We start from the raw sequence: 20448 nt of genomic DNA, 5'->3' as shown, positions 1-20448 counted from the left end.
AGAGCTTATTTAATCCTACCCCTTTGCATACCACGGCAATGTTATCCAATTCCCTTGTTCTCTGTAACAGAACAGTGAACAAATAAATAATATACCATAGTACGCAAACAAATATTAAATACATAAATAATCTTTGTCTCAATAAAAAAATTAATTAAACTATTTCACTAATTTAACTAATCCTTTTTGTCTCATGGCATACTAGTACATTAATTTGTTGTTTTTAATTGAGATGGACCGCACACTGGTCTTCTAAAATGACAAGTGAGATGGTAATGGAATGTTGCAGGTTTGTATTGACAGTTGTTTTTTCTTCCAGTTACTGAAAATGATACTTTTATATATTTGATCTGCTTAAATGACTTGGCGTTGTCACGCCAATTTTCTTCCCATTACAAAAACGTTCCTAGCCCCCATTTACTTCCGGGGTCATTTCCGGTTACGTTATTTCCTCTTATGTACGTCATTTCCTCTTACTGCCCGTCGCTGGGTTTTTTTATTTTTTATAATATAGTCATTTCCTCTTACGTCATTGACAACTATCGATAGAATCGATAGAATCGATAGAATCCAAATCTCCTGAAAATGGTGGTGTCACTGAATGATATTCGTCTTTATCTTTCCCAGGGGACTTATGTCAAACACCAGCAGGCTTCGAAGCGGAGTGTTAGGGCCGCTGCTGGGAACTTCTGTCTTCGTGGTAACGTGCAAAAAATATTAATTAATATATAATACTGTTAAATGTCTGTACTACTTTAAATCAACATTATTGTTGAAACCATTTCACTAATATTAATTAATATATAATAATGTGAAATGTCTGTACTTTAAATCAACATTATTGTTGAAACCATTTCACTAATATTAATTAATATATAATACTGTTAAATGTCTGTACTACTTTAAATCAACATTATTGTTGAAACCATTTCACTAATATTCATTAATATATAATAATGTTAAATGTCTGTACTTTAAATCAACATTATTGTTGAAACCATTTCACTAATATTAATTCATATATAATACTGTTAAATGTCTGTACTACTTTAAATCACCATTATTGTTGAAACCATTTCACTAATATTAATTAATATATAATAATGTTAAATGTCTGTACTTTAAATCAACATTATTGTTGAAACCATTTCACTAATATTATTTAATATATAATAATGTTAAATGTCTGTACTACTTTAAATCAACATTATTGTTGAAACCATTTCACTAATATTAATTAATATATAATACTGTTAAATGTCTGTACTTTAAATCAACATTATTGTTGAAACAATTTCACTACAATATTGTGTGTGTGTGTGTGTAGAAGAGGTCCTGTACCATGGGAACAGAAGGGTCATTTGGACAGAGGAGGAGAAAGTGGCTGTGTTAACCGAAGCCCATGCAGGCTATTTTGGACCACGGAGGATGCAAGCGAAGATTGCTCCCCGGTTTTATTGGCGGTCCATCACACAGGACACATTGGATTGGGTGAGCAAGCTCCTAGAAGGAAGATATTTGCTTTTAATTTTTATTTTTAGTTGAAACACTCAGGTTAGTAGTTAGTAGTAGGTCGCAAAGTGTTGTTGAATCAAATCATATCTACAATATGTTTCCCTTTATTACTGCTTTTAGGTGCGCGCATGTCCTGACTGCCAGCACTTTGAAAAGTTAAAGACCGAGGCGCCTGAGCTGAAGCCCGTCAAGGTCGTATCACCTTGGTACATGGTTGGTGAGTGGCTTTATTCACACATCCCTCACCTTTTCACGCACAACTATACAAAAACTCAGTCTACATTCAAATATTTGCTAAACTGAGAACTGGAATTCATGCTCTAGGTGTGGACCTCTTTGGACCTGTGAAAAAGTCGTCTAAGGGGAACAGATATTGTCTCACTTTGACCGATTATTTCACCAAGTAGGATGAAGCAAGAACATTCCCAAAAAAGACAGCAGCCAAAGTGAAGAGGAGGTATTCTTTATATTTTGGTGTTTCACTTACCCATGGCCATAATCAGAAAGGGAAAAAGCCACTAAAGTGCATAATTTATATATATATATATATATATATATATATATATATATATATATATATATATATATATATATATATATATATATATATATATATATATATATATATATATATATACAATTCTATTGTAATTATTAGTTGTACTAATATAATTTCTGTGGTGCCCCACAGGCCTTTAGGGACATTTTCTTTACTCATGGTTTGCCTGAAGTTATCCTCACTGACCAGGGCACTGAATTCAAGAAAGAGGTAACTAAATGGTGGTCTTTGACTATTGTACTCTAGGATTGTAATTCAGTCTGAATGTACTCACATGCTTGAATGCAATATTGAATTCTAACCACAACGTTACTGGTAAAATGTTTCATGATTGTCATATTGGTGATGACCAAGCCAGAACTCATTCCCTTGATGTTACAGAGTTATGGAGGTTATTCCAAACAATATGGTTAGGCTGGAGACCCTGGATGGAAAGCCCAAGCATATGATGACCCCGTATGCATCACTGAAACCTCTGCGCCCGAGTATGTCAAACTGAATGCTGTTTACAGGCATTTTTCTTCAGAGATCTTAATATCCCTCCCCTGTATCATAATATGCCTCCTCTCTCATTTAGGGACTCACCCTGGCTGGCCAAAGGATTCCCCTTCAGCCCCTGTGCTTCCAGGAGATGCTGAAATGCTGACTTCATCATCGGAGGAGGAAACTGAGGTACTTTTTCAGGAAAAAAGTGTTAATGTGTCCATACATGTAGCTTTCTAACTATTTGTATGATTGACACATGTCCAGTGTCATTGTTTCACGGACCATACATATGCTGGCCCCGCATCACCCTGGAAAAAGGAGCTGCACCCCGACCAGAAACAACTGGTGAGCAGGTTTCAAATTGAGTAAAATTTTGACATTGGAGCCAGTATATGATTAAAAATATATACATTTATTGCTTTGTGAAGTGGCCAAGGTTATCTTCAAGTCGAGTAATGTAAAATTTTCTCATGAACAGCTCGAGTATGTTTTGGCCTGCGATCGTCCAGCTATGGAACTGATCGTTAAAGAGGGAGGGGTGTGTTTAACCCGAGAAGAGTTTTGGTCTCTCGGGTTGTCCAGAGACATGGACTCCACGGTCAGTACTGTAACTGTTATGTTTGTTTCACTTGACTGCTTATTCCATGGATATGTATAACTTTGTTACATCTGTAATGTGATGAAGGATGGGAAATGCTTGCCTCCAGCTGGTTCAGGAAGCTGCTCAGAGACATGTAGGATTTCTTAGAGCTGCACAACAGAGGCTGCTTTTGGTCATTAAAAAATCTGATTCGATGGTTAATATAAAACCTCATGTTTTTGGATTCAAAACGGTTCCAGGGCAAAGATGTCTTCATTGCCAACATGTATATTGTACCAACGTGGAAGCACAAAGACGTCGATCCAATGTCAAGCCTTCCAGTGAGTACAATGAAATTTGAATGATAATAACTACACTAATCTGAAATTTCTTTCTAAAATATTCATAAATGTTTACTACAGAGGGATGCACATCTAAAGGATGCACTCCTCTTCCCAGCGTGGAGCAAGCACAACATTACCTTCTCTGTGTAAGTGTTGAAAAGAAAAATACTGGAGATATTGTCATGACGCGGAGTCGAACCCACATTTCCTCTGCAGCTGGAGCTGCAGGCACCTCTGCTAACCCCTCTGCTGGCAGCATGCTCAGACACGCCTCTGCTCGTGCTGAGCACAACACGCCCACACAGCAACAAGCCTGCAAGCAATCAATGATCAGCGCACCTGGACTTGACGAGGGGGAGCGGCATAAAGACCAGCGGACCTGAGGAACCTTTGCCAGAACGTCGCTCCGTGATCGTGCCTTGTCACTCCATACCCATCCGGATTCCTGACTGCTCTCCCTGATCCACGGCCTCCCTGCTCGGAACCAGACCACTAGTGATGGGTTGATGAGGCCTCATTAAGCGTTTCGACACATTGCAAAACTGTATTGTAGTGATGGGTTGATGAGGCCTCATGAAGCGTTTCGACACATTGCAAAACTGTATTGATACTGTGTCGATACTGTGTCACTAAATACTGACATCTGCTGGACATTAAAAATCCCTACAGGCAACCTATGGACCGACTCAACTGACACTGATTTTATGACCTAGTATATACAATAATATAAACCAAGTCATTGTATTTCATTTAGGATTATTTCATATCTTCATTTAAATAAAAATATATTTTTATCTTTTTTAGATACAGTCAAATAATGTGAACATGTATCATGACTAGGATGGTAAAGGTGGGGATTGAACCCCAGTAACCGATTGCTGGCACGGCCACGCTACCAACTTCGCCACGCCGTCATTCCTGTACCTTCTCTAGTAACAGTAGTGATGGGTCCACACAGATGCATCGGCGCATGCGTCGAGCTCATAGAGCGAAACCCTGTGTCGGTGCGCGTACCGCTTTTAGAAAGTCACGTGACCGATCATGAGCTGCTTTGGTCACGTGACCGATACGCGAACTGTATCGCACTGACGCCTCCTCTGTGCCCTGTGAGCAACGTTCCCTCTAAGGTGCGCGCCTGCGCAATTGCGCAGTGCTCAAGCGTCCTCCGCGCACACCGTGCGCCGCACAGCCAATATATGCCGCGCACCAAATCAAACCCATCTGAATTCTAAACAAAATAAACACATTTATTCTGTGTAATTTTGAAATGCAACTTTGAGTGACAGTGACAACAAGCGGCCCTAACGGTGTTCGTCAACAACACGCATTGCGCCGCTTCCTAATAAACACAGTTTGGCGCGCAGGCGTCAGTGCGATACAGTTCATGAGCGGTCACGTGACCAGAACAGCGCATGAGCGGTCACGTGACCAAAACAGCTCGTGTTCGGTCACGTGACTTTCTAAAAGCGATACGCGCACCGACACAGGGTATCGCTCTATGAGCTCGACGCATGCGCCGATGCATCGGTGTTGCCGGACCCATCACTACTGTATTGATACTGTGTCGATACTGTGTCACTAAATACTGACATCTGCTGGACATTAAAAATCCCTACAGGCAACCTATGGACCGACTCAACTGACACTGATTTTATGACCTAGTATATACAATAATATAAACCAAGTCATTGTATTTCATTTAGGATTATTTCATATCTTCATTTAAATAAAAATGTATTTTTATCTTTTTTAGATACAGTCAAATAATGTGAACATGTATCATGACTAGGATGGTAGAAGGTGGGGATTGAACCCCAGTAACCAGCAACCCTCCGATTGCTGGCACGGCCACTTTACCAACTTCGCCACGCCGTCATTCCTATACCTTCTCTAGTAACATGATGGGTCCACACAGATGCATCGGCGCATGCGTCGAGCTCATAGAGCGAAACCCTGTGTCGGTGCGCGTACCGCTTTTAGAAAGTCACGTGACCGATCATGAGCTGCTTTGGTCACGTGACCGATACGCGAACTGTATCGCACTGACGCCTCCTCTGTGCCCTGTGAGCAAAGTTCCCTCTAAGGTGCGCGCCTGCGCAATTGCGCAGTGCTCAAGCGTCCTCCGCGCACACCGTGCGCCGCACAGCCAATATATGCCGCGCACCAAATCAAACCCATCTGAATTCTAAACAAAATAAACACATTTATTCTGTGTAATTTTGAAATGCAACTTTGAGTGACAGTGACAACAAGCGGCCCTAACGGTGTTCGTCAACAACACGCATTGCGCCGCTTCCTAATAAACAGTTTGGCGCGCAGGCGTCAGTGCGATACAGTTCATGAGCGGTCACGTGACCAGAACAGCTCATGAGCAGTCACGTGACCAAAACAGCTCGTGTTCGGTCACGTGACTTTCTAAAAGCGATACGCGCACCGACACAGGGTATCGCTCTATGAGCTCGACGCATGCGCCGATGCATCGGTGTTGCCGGACCCATCACTAGTGCGCGGCATATATTGGCTGTGCGGCGCACGGTGTGCGCGGAGGACGCTTGAGCACTGCGCAATTGCGCAGGCGCGCACCTTAGAGGGAACGTTGCTCACAGGGCACAGAGGAGGCTTCAGTGCAATACAGTTCGCGTATCGGTCACGTGACCAAAGCAGCTCATGATCGGTCACGTGACTTTCTAAAAGCGGTACGCGCACCGACACAGGGTTTCGCTCTATGAGCTCGACGCATGCGCCGATGCATCTGTGTGGACCCATCACTACTGTTACTAGAGAAGGTATAGGAATGACGGCGTGGAAAAGTTGGTAGAGTGGCCGTGCCAGCAATCGGAGGGTTGCTGGTTACTGGGGTTCAATCCTCACCTTCTACCATCCTAGTCACGATACATGTTCACATTATTTGACTGTATCTAAAAAAGATAAAAATATATTTTTATTTAAATGAAGATATGAAATAATCCTAAATGAAATACAATGACTTGGTTTATATTATTGTATATACTAGGTCATAAAATCAGTGTCAGTTGAGTCGGTCCATAGGTTGCCTGTAGGGATTTTTAATGTCCAGCAGATGTCAGTATTTAGTGACACAGTATCGACACAGTATCAATACAGTTTTGCAATGTGTCGAAACGCTTCATGAGGCCTCATCAACCCATCACTACCGCGCACCAAATCAAACCCATCTGAATTCTAAACAAAATAAACACATTTATTCTGTGTAATTTTGAAATGCAACTTTGAGTGACAGTGACAACAAGCGGCCCTAACGGTGTTCGTCAACAACACGCATTGCGCCGCTTCCTAATAAACACAGTTTGGCGCGCAGGCGTCAGTGCGATACAGTTCATGAGCGTTCACGTGACCAGAACAGCTCATGAGCGGTCACGTGACCAAAACAGCTCGTGTTCGGTCACGTGACTTTCTAAAAGCGATACGCGCACCGACACAGGGTATCGCTCTATGAGCTCGACGCATGCGCCGATGCATCGGTGTTGTCGGACCCATTACTACAGACCACGCTGCCCTGCTCTTGCCCACGACCTCTTGCCTGTCCATGAACTGCCTCTTCGCCTTGCCCCTTTGGATAATGACGAAAGATACAACCAACATTTGCTGACAACAACTCATGGTAACATTTACATTACTAATATTACACACAGTCAACACTCATTCACTTTGAGTAGCATACACACGCCACATATTCTTCAAAGGTTTAAAATAAACCTTGAAAACAGCAGTTCTGCCCTGGTTGTCGCCTCCTTCCCTTCTCTGATACACAACAGATATCTTATAATTCTTGTGCAATTACATTATTTATGCCTCTTTCTGCATTGACCATTACAGGTGTTGAGGCCGGCAAAGAGAGAAATTCTCTTGCTGGACTCTCAGTTTGCCCTTTGGCCATCTGGTTTTGGTGATGAGGTGTACAGAGCCATCTTTAGGTCCCTTTATAATAATCCTGGCCACAGTTCCATTTTGGCCACTTTTTGTTCCAGCCATGTTCTGGTTTTGGCTATGGTTCTGTTCTAGCCGTCTTTCCCTTCCCCGCTATGCTCATGTTTTAGACATGTTCTTCTTTCGGCTATGTTCCCATTCTAGCCATGTTCCAGTGGTGTGCTACAGGGGTCTCCAACCACAGAGTCATGGACCAGTACTGGTGAAACGTGATTTTGTTCATGCTTTGGCAGTGTTCTAATAGAATTTTCACTTGTTTATTTACAATTTGTCTTCATGTTTTAATATGCCAAGTGGCTTATTGCATTTTATTTTATTCACATTTGGCTTTTTTACTGCAGGAGCATTGCGCAGCACATTGTCCCAGGAAGCTGGAGTGAGCTCACTGGAAAAGACATGCAGGTAATAGGTTTACTCTTTAAAATATAAATGTCTTGTAGTAAACCCAAAGGCTGTATACATTTTCATGGTGCTAATGTGTATTACCAGGAGATCCCACGCCAGACCTCTGGGAATGACTGTGGTGTTTTCATGCTCATGGTAAGTTGAGCATTTTTAAAGAAGAAGAGTAGGTTAAACTTCCCCCACAATGATGTGAAACACAGTATCAAATTACAAAAATATTTGGTTGCAATTATTGCTTCCAGAGATATTCCTATCCATCACATTTCCAGTATTGATGTTGACGGCTCTTTTCATCAATTTAGTAGATTATTACAAAGTAGAGAAATATTTTTTTCATTACACAATTATTACATGTGCTCAGAAAAATGACTATTTTCTATTTTTAGTACTCCCTCTGGCTCTGTACGGACACTACTTTTCACTACAGTGTGGTAAGTATTTAGATATTTAAAAGATTTCAAAATAAGAGAGGTAAAAATAATGAACTCGTTGTTATATCTGCTCTCGCTGGACATGCTTTCAATCCGGCGTTGGTGGTGTGTCCTTCTAATGGAGCGCTTTGGCATTGAAGGGTAGGACAACTTCTTGAAATATCTGATGTATTGTTTATCATGATTAGTAACTGCCTGTGATGAGGTGGCGACTTGTCCAGGGTGTACCCTGCCTTCCGCCCGAATGCAGCTGAGATAGGCTACAGCGACCCCAAAAAGGGACAAGCGGTAGAAAATGGATGGATGGATTAGTAACTGTAATCTGAAGAGCTTTTCTTCAATTTCCCCAAAGGCATGGCCAGAGGTTCTGTTATTGGACAGACAAGGCGAGCGGCCTATTGCAGGGCATTCTTCAGCCAGTCTTTAGGGTATCCAGAAACTCAGTCCAGGCCATCGACTGCATCATCAAAGATTAACTGAATACAGTACTGGTATGCCATGACACAAAAGTGAATACATTGTATCATACCTATGTTGCTCCATAAAAAAAAAATGATTGGAGAAATATGTAAGCTGGGGGAAAAATAACTGGTTCAAAAATAATAATCTAATAACCTTTATTGGTTTGTACCTTGATGTGGTTTAAGAGCTTTTCACTATAACATGTCTACTTCTGAGGTGACCACCACTTGTGATTATAATTGACGCTTTGTTCTTTATCTGTGTTCCCCATTCTTTAGGTGCAGCTCGTGCAATGTTTGGAACAAAACATTTGTAAACAATAAAAAAACATTTTACATTGCAGTTTTTTGCCTCATTTTAAAGTCTTGAAGAAATACCCAAGATTTGTCTTTATTATTATGTTGTTATTCTAAATATTGTCGTTTGTCTGACCACGGGTCATCTGACTTCACTGAGGTACATATGTGCACATAAATGTCATTTTAATTTAGTTCACTTACACAGAGAACTAAAAAAAACTGAATTTAACAAATAAATTTAGTTTTAATATAGTTTAATAATGTTGATTGATAATTAATTAACTTATTGTACACTGTTATTAATTTCCGCATATGTCCACGAGTCAAATGTGCAGTCAGGAATATCCTCAAATTAATTTGTCAGATTAATACTTGTCCGATTAATACAGATGTTTTGTTAACGCTGTATTATAAGAAAGAGTCAAACGAAGTGCTATCGATCGCTGTCAAAGACGTAAGAGGAAATGACGTAAGCTGAAATGACCCCGGAAGTAAATGGGGGGTAGGAAGGTTTTTGTAATGGGAAGAAAATTGGCGTGACGGCGTGTTTTTAGCTGCAAATGCCCTCTGGGCCCCACTTTGGACAAAGCTGCGTTAGGAACAATGCAACCGGAAAATAATTAAATGAACTGACCAATCAGCATTGATGTAGTTGAACGCTGAGTAAGCGGTTTTTACCTGGAAGGTACGTAGTCTGAGCCATAAACAATTCATACGGGAGTAATTTTATTGTGTAATTTGCTTTGGCCAGCAAGTGGCTAATTATGTAATAAGTCTAGCTTTGCTCCGTTGCAGTGGCTTTCGATAACGACTACGGAGGGCCACGAAGTCACCGCAAAAGGTTTCTTTGTACCTGTCAGACAAACACCAGGGTTATTTAGGCCACTTCATGGACTGTCCCTTTAAGAGGATAAAGCCTGCGGCTGCGCAGTGAGCGTCGCTCAGCTCAGCCGCGCTATAACATTATTGACGGGGACGTTGTAACTAAAGACACAATCAGCGTGTTTGTTATTTTTTTATACTTATAAATGTAGAAAATTACATTGTGAGAAATGTAATTCTTCGACCTGTCAATTCTTCAGTCTGTTTCTGTTTCGGTAAGTGTCATTTGTTTCTTTTGCGGTCGATATATGTTTGCATTGAATTTCTGTTTAATGCCAGTTACACTCCAGCGTAATAAGTCCAGGACACAAAGCATATTTTGTGAAATAAGTTCCAATTGCGTGTGTGTCAAGTGGCCATGTGTGTTTGTGGTTAAACGTTATTATTACTGGGACTGCAGCTACTGTAATGGCGACATCACAGCAGCGCCAATGCAGTGAGTGTTATTGCCCTGAGCGTCTTGTCGAAATAAACTCCCACAACTAGCATGAAGGAGAAAACTGGAGCAAAAACACAACAATTATCTGTGCAGAAATACTCCAGTGGCAAATAGAAGCACACATGGTTTTTATGTACTAATTCTGCCTATTCAGAAGTAATAGTGCTTTGTTTTGATCACAATAAGACCGTTGTTATTTATAAAAAAGGAGGTTAAAGACACACCTTTTAATATTTTCTATTGTATGTATTGCTATTATTCATACTAGTATTCTCTCAATATTATATTTTAATCAATTTAATCAATATTATTTATATTTTATTTTTACATATATCCTATTATATATCACAGAGTATTTTTTATTTCATTTTTATTTTTTAGATGGTGTTAATTTGAGTTATTCTTCCATGTTTTGTTATTGTATGTGTGTGCGTGTATGCTTGTATGTTTTCATCTCTTCTTTTTTTTCTGTAAAGCACTTTGAGTTGCCACTTGCCCGTGCATGAAAAGTGCTATATAGATGTAGTTTGCAGTGGTGTTGATCTGCCTGTATTGCACATTTTTCCAATTAAGTTCATTAGGGCTTTAAAGAATTATGCAATTTGTTATTCTTATAGCCAGGTCTGTGTGCTTATTTTCGTACCTGACGGTTTCGGCAACATCTGTGGCCTTCCTTAGAGGTCGTCACGTAAAAATGTGTTTGGACTTTTGTTTGTATTTTTTACTTTTGAATTTTTTTATTAAATACAATTAATTAAATGTATTTCATGAAATTGGGTTCGGGGGGTGTTGGTCATAAAGGGTAGGCGGGGTGAATGCCATCATCATCTAATTTGCAAAATTAGCCATGACACAAAAGTTTGTGTTTGTGTGTGATCGAATAAACTGCCGTTTTTGAGTTGTGTCATTCAAAATGTGTGACATTACAACATGAAGTTATTGACTTACAAGTGTAGGTTAATTTTGTTCAAAAAAGGCCCCCCCCAAAAAAATATTCATGATGTTTTCTGGGATCCACATACTGATTTTAACGCTGGCTGGTGTACATGTTATACAGTATATGAACAGATGTGTTCTAATGCAGGGGTTCTCAACTTTTTTGACCCCACTCAAATTTTCACACTGAATTAGTTATCTAACTCCTGATTTTAATCGTATTCAATAGTTATATCTAACCTAATTACAGTTTGATATGAAACCACGTGTTGATCACAAAGATGATCTATTTAACATATAAATCTTAGACTTAGGTCAGGCTGATTAGAAAAATAAGTACTAACCAAATATACTGCAAAAGAAGGGACTCATAAACATATATTTATGTCCAATTATGTTGTGCTGAAATAAACCAAATTGATGATGAATATTTCTTAACTGAATAGTCAATAAAATGAAAGTGCAAATTAAAATAGAGCTTCACCACATTAGTTATAATTTTTGCGCTTAAGAAACTTCTCTATGACTTTAGCTCCAGGCTTCTTCTGTTTGATATTGTCATTACTGCCACAAGTGGTGTAAAAGTGTATTACAACCAGTGTTGGGTTAGTTACTGAAAACCAGTAACTAGTTACAGTTACTAGTTACTTCATTTCAAAAGTAACTGAGTTACTAACTCAGTTACTTAAACCAAAAAGTAATGCGTTACTGTGAAAAGTAACTATTTAGTTACTTATTTTTTTTAAAGCTCCCATTAATGCCCTTTTAGCCTTCATGTCAGTACTTTTATTGCACTGGAGAATAATACAATCTGTTGATCAACTTGACATGCATTTGCATCACTGAACTCTGCTAAGCAATGTGGTCTACATACAACACACAAAGACAAAGATATGTTACAAAGGCCAATTTGTTTCTAGCCAAAACAAATTGACAAAACTATTTTAAATAGCTGCAACATAACATACATATGTAACAAACCATGCATAATAACAGCATAGCTGTAAAGCAAGAAAGGCACACACTACATACACAAAGCCTAACCAGGCATTTTTTCCTCAAGGAATTCTGACACAAAATCATGTCTGAAGCCCAGAACACTCTACACATTTCCCCAGTTTTACTTTAGAGATAAGGAAAGATTGGCCTGGCCCACTAGGATCCCTCTTTATGTTTGTGAACTTTATAGTCTATACATTTAGAGTGATGTGATAATCAAACACTCTAGAAGTCTAGAATGAAAGAGTATATATGAGAATTGACAGCAACGTTCTTTCTAAGGTGCAATTGCGCACTGCTCAAGCGTCCTCTGCGCACGGCAAATCTATGCCACGCACAAAATCAAATAAAAAAATAAGCGCATAACAATATTCGACACACGGACACGACAGAGAAAACACTTTTCGTCATCATTGTTCAAATATTGTAACGTCTGTCGAGACGTTTTGAGGACATGGATTCCATCCATCACTTTACTGAGCAAAACTCTTTATTGTCGGCCATAAACAGATCTCCAAAACATTAGTAAAAAAAATTATATCTAGCAAAAGTGGTCATTTTCTGCAGTACAAACCAGACCAAAAGCAACTTTGTTATATGAACAGCAGCCGCTCGCTCTTTCTCACTTGCGCCAACACATGCACATATGGCACTTAGCCAGTGATGCGTTTACAGCCACACAAAAAGTCGGACAACTCCAACACCACACATAAAGTGTCATTCCAGGTCGTTACACTATGATTTACCAATCAAATGTGTGCTTATTCTAGTGTCATTTATTAGGAATCTTAATTTATAAATATTAATCATTAAATGCTGTTAGTATATTAAATACATACTAATAAAAATATATTTTTTACAAACAGGAAGTTGCAGGAATGTACACATGATCCCCTGCTTACATCTCATTGTGCAACATGTGAATGTTTTATTGGGAACTAAATGCAATGTCTGAAAGGGGTACAAATTATTTCCAAAGCAGGACCTCCACCCGGACAAACAATAAAAGTACACAGTTCATGAAAAACAATATTTGTTGTTATTGTCATTGTAAGTGGGCCTAAACACTTATATTAAGAAATAGAAATGACTGCTGTCATTTGATTATAATAATAAGAGAATGTTGTCTGTCTATCTGTGTTGGCCCTGCGATGAGGTGGGGACTTGTCCAGGGTGTACCCCGCCTTCCGCCCGAATGCAGCTGAGATAGGCTCCAGCACCCCCGTGACCCCAAAAGGGACAAGCGGTATAAAATGGATGGGTGGATGGAGATGTAACTTGTTATTTAGTCAGGTTTGGGACAGGTGTGCTGCTGGTTTAGCCACGGTGTGCATGTCTGATGTTGCTCACATGGGCTCCACTGAATGCTCAGGGAGTTTTTGCGTTTGCTCACACACATGAACAATTAGAGGGAACATTGATTGACAGAGTGTGTACCTTCAGTGCTGAATGATGAGCAGAGGCAGAGTTAATCCTTAAGTGGTGGTGGTGGAGGGAAAGTGGCATCGGAGTCTCTGTCTCTCTTTACTAGCTACGTCGAAGCATGTTGCTTATGTAGCTTGTTTCAGCAGATTTGAATTGCTGTTTTGGGCAGTAGATGGGATCTTTGATCCAAAGCACAATTTACATTTAACTAAAATGTTCTTTTCTTTGTGCTCGACAAAAGAAAAGTAGTGAAAATATCTACATGTTAACAAACTCGACTTCTGGCTCCGCCATGATCAGACACGCCCCCCCCACTCACACCCACACCCAGACACACACAGAGCGCAGGTCTCTCTTCCTCGGCTTGAGACACAAGAAGAATCAGAACTACGACACTGAAGCGCTCCGATAAAACACACTTTATACTACATAAAAAGTAACGTAAAATAACGCAGTAACGCATCATGTAGTAACGGTAACTGAGTTACTGAATATAAAAAATAACGCGTTAGATTACTAGTTACCGCCGAAACTAACGGCGTTACAGTAACGCGTTACAGTAACGCATTACAAAGTAACGCGTTAGTCCCAACACTGATTACAACTGAGTACCGCTGCGGCCCATACAGACCACAGCTGAGAAACAGATCTTTTTTGGGGGCCCCATGGTTAAGAAACACTGTTCTAATGCATGAGCAAGTGAGCTGTGGTATGTGCGTAAGAGGTTAAACAGAGTTACCATGCCATCTGCTGTACAGGGTTGGAAGGACAAACGCACTTAATCAACCAAAAATGCACCTCAAATCCTTCTGTGGTGGTCCAAATGTAATTGTTCATAAATAAATAAATGTTGGGAAACCTTGGCTCTTGTATCAGACTGAACTGTGTTTTAACATTTCCCATATTGATCTGACTGTAAGACCACCCTGGATATAAGACCACTTTTCCTTTCAGGTATGTTTGTGTGTGGTAAAAAAAAACAATTTTAAATCCAGATTTCAATATCAGAGCTCCACAGGAAGACGTGACGTCGGTGATGGAGGACAAGCGCAAGAAGCGCAGCCCCAAGGTGTCCCTCCCGCAGCCCCCTCCTCCGCCCATCAACCCACGCAAGCTCTCTGCCCTGCCAGCCAGCAAAAGCGCCACCTTCTCTCTCGGCCTGCCGCAGCCGCCGTCCCCGAAAAACCGAGGGAAGTACAAAAGGTCAGTGGGGGCGGCAGGTCAGCCCAAAGAGGTGTTTGCTGGTGTCGTCGCTCCACCGAAGACCGCCAGGTAGATGAGCCCTGTTTAACACAGCATGCTTGTGTGCAGGTTTTATGCGGGTGTGGTACTTTGCCCTCATTGCAGGCCGCACTCATGCAGCACCATATTATTATTTTTCTATGATTACTTTCTTAACAGGACTCATAAGGAGAAGCCCCGGGCCCCCCAGCCCGCAGGGCCCAGTAAAGTGGTCCAGTCCTCGCCGCTGCAGCACTCCTTCCTTACAGATGTGTCTGATGTGAGAGAGATGGAGGGAGGCCTCCTAAACCTCCTCAACGACTTTCACTCGGGGAAACTGCAGGCGTTTGGTAAATGCTCACTGTACGGACAGTGGTATATGACCTAATATAGGACATTATATAACCTATGGCGTGATGTAATACATGACAACATAATGAATGGCGTTATATGATGTATGACGTAATATGAATATAACATAAAAAATGATAACATATGAATGAAATAGTATATGATGACAATAAATGATGTGATGTAACCACTAGGCCACCTACTCAGTGGCCTGAGATTGGTAGGTTGTGAGTTCAAACCCCGGCCGAGTCATACCAAAGACTATAAAAATGGGAGCCATTACCTCCCTGCTTGGCACTCAGCATCAAGGGTTGGAATTGTGGGTTAAATCACCAAAAATGATTCCCGGGCGCGGCACCGCTGCTGCCCACTGCTCCCCTCACCTCCCAGGGGGTGCTCAAGGGGATGGGTCAAATGCAGAGGACAAATTTCACCACACCTAGTGTGTGTGTGACAATCATTGGTACTTTAACTTTAACATATGACGTTAAATGATATCAGATAACATAACATATGATGATATAGTATTTCACTAAAAAACATGACCATATAATAATGTAGGAAGATAATGAAGTTAGGACAATATATGGTGACATAAAATGAAGTAATATATGACAATATAGGAAAACTAATATATGATGACATAATGTAGGATAACTAATATATGTGATATACATAGTATATGACAACATAATATATTACAACTACTATGTGATGACAATATATCATGACATGATATGACAGGATATTTCACGATGTAATATCCATCCATCCATCCATTTTCTACCGCTTGTCCCTTCCGGGGTCGCGGGAGGTCCTGGAGCCTATCTCGAAGGAAACTGGCCACTCTACCGGTTGGTAGACTGGCCGTGCCAGCAACTTGAGGGTTCCAGGTTTCGAGTCACTGCCGTTGTGTCCTTGGGCAATACACATTACCTACCTGTTCACAGTGCCACCCACACTGGTTTAAATGTAACTTAGATATTGGGTTTCACTATGTAAAAGCGCTTTGAGTCACTAGAGAAAAGCGCTATAGAAATATAATTCACTTCACTTCCAATTCATAATATATGACTACATTATATATATATATGGTGTGATATAATATTATGATAATATATGAGAAATAGGATATATTACAGTACATGAAGTAATATAATATATAACGACATATTAAATGATGACATATAAATTACATTATATATGATGTGATATAGTATATTATGATGTAACATATGACTTAATATAATTTAGGACATTATATATGCTGATATAATGTAGGACGATATGTAAGACAATATGATGTATGAAGTAATATAATATAGGACAACTAATATGTGACAACATCATGTATGACGACCAAGCAACATAGAACGACAAATATGACGACATGGGATGAAATAATATAATATAATATAGGACGACTACTATGTGATGAGATAATATATGAGGTGATATATTTGATGACACAATACATGACGACATAAAAAATGACGTGATGTCAAGAGTTTCTGTCTTGTGTCGCAGGTAAGGTGTGTTCCTTCGAGCAGCTGGAGCACGTGCGTGAGATGCAGGAGAAGTTGGCGCGACTTCACTTCAGCCTGGACAGCCATGTGGAGGAGCTCTCGGAGGACCAGAGGAAGTGCGCCTCTGACCACAACCTGGAACACCTGCTGTGCAATGTAAGCACTAGGGGTGTGGGAAAAAATCGATTCGAATTCGAATCGCGATTCTCACGTTGTGCGATTCAGAATCGCTTCTCATTTTTAAAAAATCTATTTTTTATCTATTTATTTTTTTAAATTAACCAATCCAACAAAACAATACACAGCAATACCATAACAATGCAATCCAACTCCAAAACCAAACCCGACCCAGCAACACTCAGAACTGCAATAACAGAGCAATTGAGAGGAGACACAAACACGACACAGAACAAACCAAAAGTAATGAAACAAAAATGAATATTATCAACAACAGTATCAATATTAGTTAAAATTTCAACATAGCAGTGATTAAAAATCTCTCATTGACATTATCATTAGACATTTATAAGAAATTAAAAAAGAAAAATAGTGTCACAGTGGCTTACACTTGCATCACATCTCATAAGCTTGACAACACACTGTGTCCAATATTTTCACAAAGATAAAATAAGTCATATTTTTGGTTCATTTAATAGTTAAAACAAATGTACATTATTGCAATCAGTTGATAAAACATAGTCCTTTACAATTATAAAAGCTTTTTACAAAAATCTACTACTCTGCTTGCATGTCAGCAGACTGGGGTAGATCCTGCTGAAATCCTATGTATCGAATGAATAGAGAATCCTTTTGAATCGGGAAAATATCGTTTGTGAATCAAGAATCGCGTTGAATCGAAAAAAAAAAAAGATTTTGAATCGAATCGTGACCCCAAGAATCGATATTGAATCGAATCGTGGGACACCCAAAAATTCGCAGCCCTAGTAAGCACGTCACCTCTTTACTGTATGTCAACGCCAGGTCCGATTTACTTCCATATCATCAGCATTCAAAATATATTACTTGGTATTTTTAACTAACAATATTTTTGTCTTACTATGATAAAGGTAATGGTTTAGATTTTTCCAACATGATTATCGGTTTACATCACAGTTCAACACGTCAAGAAAGGAGTAAAAAGCAGAGTTTATTAATCCTATAAAAGTCTGAGAAATTACTGATTGATTTTCAATAATTGTATATGCAGACTTTACAATATTGATAATAATAACAATAATAAAAACACATGTTAAGATATTCAACAGTCAACTGCCATTTGGTAGCTACAGTGGAAAGTGCATCATCCAATTAATCCCCTTCTTACTGTATATATTGTTGTCTTGTCATTTCCATTTACGGGATGTTCCACTCTGGTCAGAAAATAAATGTATAAATATTCCTGCTAGGAAAAACAATTAGGCTGTCACGGGAAGCTCATTAAATATTTACCCAGAGCTGAAAAACACTATGGAGGAGCGCTTGTTATTCCATATTAGTGTCAGTGGTTTTATTAAGCATAGTCGGATCAGATGATTGAAATATTGCTGAGCAAGCACATTGAATCATCAGTTTGGTGCCAACTTATAGTCCTGTCTAACTTTAGTTTTTTCCTTCTGCCACAGTTGGAGGAGCTCAGCACCTCCATGTATCCTTTTCTTGTTTTGTTTCATTTCCATCTAAAAATTCATGAATGAGGTTTGAATATTTAACATGCGAATGTTCAGACAAAAGCTCCACTTGGCTGAGAACCAGGAACTGCCCAAGACATCTGCTCCCTGATGGAGGACGCAGAAATCCCTGCAGAACAGGTTGCCATGGCGATCCTCCCCACAGCCGCCCTTGTAACACAATGGACACGTAGGAACAAACCAGTTGAATGCATTTCTTCTTCTTCAATCTATTTTGCAATGCAAAATGAGGAACAGACATTCATTTGTTGTATGATACATTTAAAAATCTCTGCTGAGATTTTAAAGCAAGAGGACAGTGTCTAGAATTGTACCTAGAAATGTGCGGAATCTTCGAATTATTTTTACAAGGATTTTTTTCTGGATATAAAAAAATGGCAGCTATTTCCAAATGTTATTGAATTGCATCTGTGAGATCATGTTCAATATGAAATGTGTTCCTAGACAATACTTTGAAGTTAGTACTGGCAGAGGAATCTCGCTTTATAAACATAACTGGGATTTAAAAAACAGAACTACAAGGCAATATTTAGCATATTGTGTTACTGTTGTCTATGGCGACGGATTTTACTGTACATGTGACAAATAAAGATCACTCTTCCAATACTAGAGCTGTATTAGAAATTCACAATCAAATATAATGAATAGCATGTTTATATAATGATATATATACATACTCAATGTCTTTGCTTCGGCGTTATATAATGTTCCCGCTGATTCTGAATTTTCTACTTAGGAATTGATTCCTATACTATTGCAATTAAATTTTTTTTTATGCTAACATTTATTCCTTTTCCTAACCGTCATAAAGCAGTGCTATCCAACTGACGGCCCGGGGGCCAAATCCAGCTCGTATATGACACCACACCGGCCCCTGAGTTCTGTTCAAAATTTGGGAGATGAACATTTTTACAGATAATTCCTAAAAACATTAGTGTTGCTGTTAAATAGAGAAACTTGGACCACTGCAAACACATTGGCAGATCCCTGCATTGACATTTTAACCTTACGAGCCAACATAGAACACTGGGGGCCAAACTTATGATTTAAATAACTGAGGCGTTCCTCAAGGCACTCCTTAAAGTCCTCCCCCTTTTGGCAGTTAATTTTTTTGTATTGTGATTTATGTAACTAAGGTGCAGCGTGTTTACTTCAGATGCAGTCAGTTGTCATTTGTTCAACTTCTTTAGTTATACGAGTGGTGTAGGAGCCATTTAAGGCATCTTTATTTTTGTGTTGGCATTACTTTCTTTTGTCACTAGGTGGCGGGCATTTTGGTTGAGCAGAGCAGGGGGGAAGGCATATGTAGGAGCACAGGTGAGCCAAACGAGGAAGGACTCAGGTGTGGGAGCACAAACCGTTCTTACCAGCAGCAGACAACAGCACACAGCAACAGGCAGGAGAACAAATAACACAATATTGTAATGTTGTGAAAATGGGCACGGCCCCTTTAAGAGACTGAGTTCACGAGTCTCTCACGTGATCCCGGAAGTAAAAAGGTTCACAACATTGAGCGGTAGCGATGCCGGTAAAGCGTACAGCGGAGTATGATTAATGTTTGAAAGTGTTCATTAAACACAGTTCTATAAAGCAAGAGTGGATATCACGTTTCTACATTGGCGACGAGGATACGGAGCACAAGCTGTGAAAGAACCCACTGATTTTGATCTGCCCCATTCACTGCACGGAACCGTATCATGACACGCTACGAAGCTGATCGGCCGTAAGTGAAAACCATTGAATCAACCATACATGCTACTCCACTGCTAACCAGCACTACAGACAGAACGAAAGAGAGATTCAAATAAATACAATTAAATAAAAATAACAACGAACACAAGCTAGATGGCGGCATTAGCTGGGCTCCCGCAATTCCCACACTTCGATATCAGCACTGAACCCTCCTCCCTCTCCTCAAAATGGAAGAAATGGAT

At 39.7% G+C, this 20448-nt stretch overlaps 2 protein-coding genes across 7 annotated transcripts; both read left to right on the top strand.

Annotated features, from left to right (window-relative positions):
• Positions 1 to 556: 556 nt before the first annotated feature.
• LOC133645678 (uncharacterized) lies at positions 557 to 4314 on the top strand. Of its 4 annotated transcripts, none has more exons than XM_062040534.1 (12): positions 557 to 700; positions 1328 to 1491; positions 1636 to 1732; positions 2207 to 2284; positions 2456 to 2559; positions 2652 to 2746; positions 2825 to 2905; positions 3039 to 3158; positions 3246 to 3294; positions 3401 to 3481; positions 3563 to 3630; positions 3701 to 4314. In XM_062040534.1, the coding sequence occupies exons 4-12, from the start codon at positions 2232 to 2234 to the stop codon at positions 3812 to 3814; spliced, it is 765 nt and encodes a 254-aa protein (XP_061896518.1). In that variant the 5' UTR covers positions 557 to 700; positions 1328 to 1491; positions 1636 to 1732; positions 2207 to 2231; the 3' UTR covers positions 3815 to 4314. The 4 variants fall into 4 exon arrangements, with proteins under 4 accessions (XP_061896518.1, XP_061896519.1, XP_061896521.1 ...); XM_062040535.1 differs by having other exon boundaries at positions 1328 to 1554; XM_062040537.1 differs by having other exon boundaries at positions 3268 to 3294; positions 3701 to 3879.
• A 5241-nt stretch (positions 4315 to 9555) lies between these two features.
• LOC133645677 (coiled-coil domain-containing protein 28B-like) lies at positions 9556 to 19035 on the top strand. Of its 3 annotated transcripts, XM_062040531.1 has the most exons (7): positions 9558 to 9732; positions 9843 to 10144; positions 14737 to 15000; positions 15130 to 15299; positions 16828 to 16982; positions 18449 to 18471; positions 18551 to 19035. In XM_062040531.1, exons 3-7 carry the CDS (start codon positions 14765 to 14767, stop codon positions 18603 to 18605), a joined length of 639 nt encoding a protein of 212 aa, XP_061896515.1. In that variant the 5' UTR covers positions 9558 to 9732; positions 9843 to 10144; positions 14737 to 14764; the 3' UTR covers positions 18606 to 19035. The 3 variants fall into 3 exon arrangements, with proteins under 3 accessions (XP_061896517.1, XP_061896516.1, XP_061896515.1); XM_062040533.1 differs by having other exon boundaries at positions 9556 to 10144; positions 14747 to 15000; XM_062040532.1 differs by having other exon boundaries at positions 9556 to 10144; positions 14724 to 15000.
• The last annotated feature ends 1413 nt before the right edge of the window (positions 19036 to 20448 follow it).

This window comes from Entelurus aequoreus, linkage group LG03 (assembly GCF_033978785.1).
Source record: "Entelurus aequoreus isolate RoL-2023_Sb linkage group LG03, RoL_Eaeq_v1.1, whole genome shotgun sequence".
Lineage (NCBI taxonomy): Eukaryota > Metazoa > Chordata > Actinopteri > Syngnathiformes > Syngnathidae > Entelurus > Entelurus aequoreus.
This window is presented reverse-complemented; position numbering and strand designations above follow the sequence as displayed.

Bases quoted from the DNA above. Each gene is read 5' to 3' on its own strand.
- LOC133645678 (XM_062040534.1), top strand. From the start codon at position 2,232: ATGGTTTGCCTGAAGTTATCCTCACTGACCAGGGCACTGAATTCAAGA. The intron at 2,560-2,651 runs GTATGTCAAACT...TCTCTCATTTAG, and splicing joins ACTGAAACCTCTGCGCCCGA to GGACTCACCCTGGCTGGCCA. The intron at 3,482-3,562 runs GTGAGTACAATG...TGTTTACTACAG, and splicing joins ATCCAATGTCAAGCCTTCCA to AGGGATGCACATCTAAAGGA.
- LOC133645677 (XM_062040533.1), top strand. From the start codon at position 14,765: ATGGAGGACAAGCGCAAGAAGCGCAGCCCCAAGGTGTCCCTCCCGCAG. The intron at 15,001-15,129 runs GTAGATGAGCCC...CTTTCTTAACAG, and splicing joins GCTCCACCGAAGACCGCCAG to GACTCATAAGGAGAAGCCCC. The intron at 16,983-18,448 runs GTAAGCACTAGG...CTTCTGCCACAG, and splicing joins TGGAACACCTGCTGTGCAAT to TTGGAGGAGCTCAGCACCTC.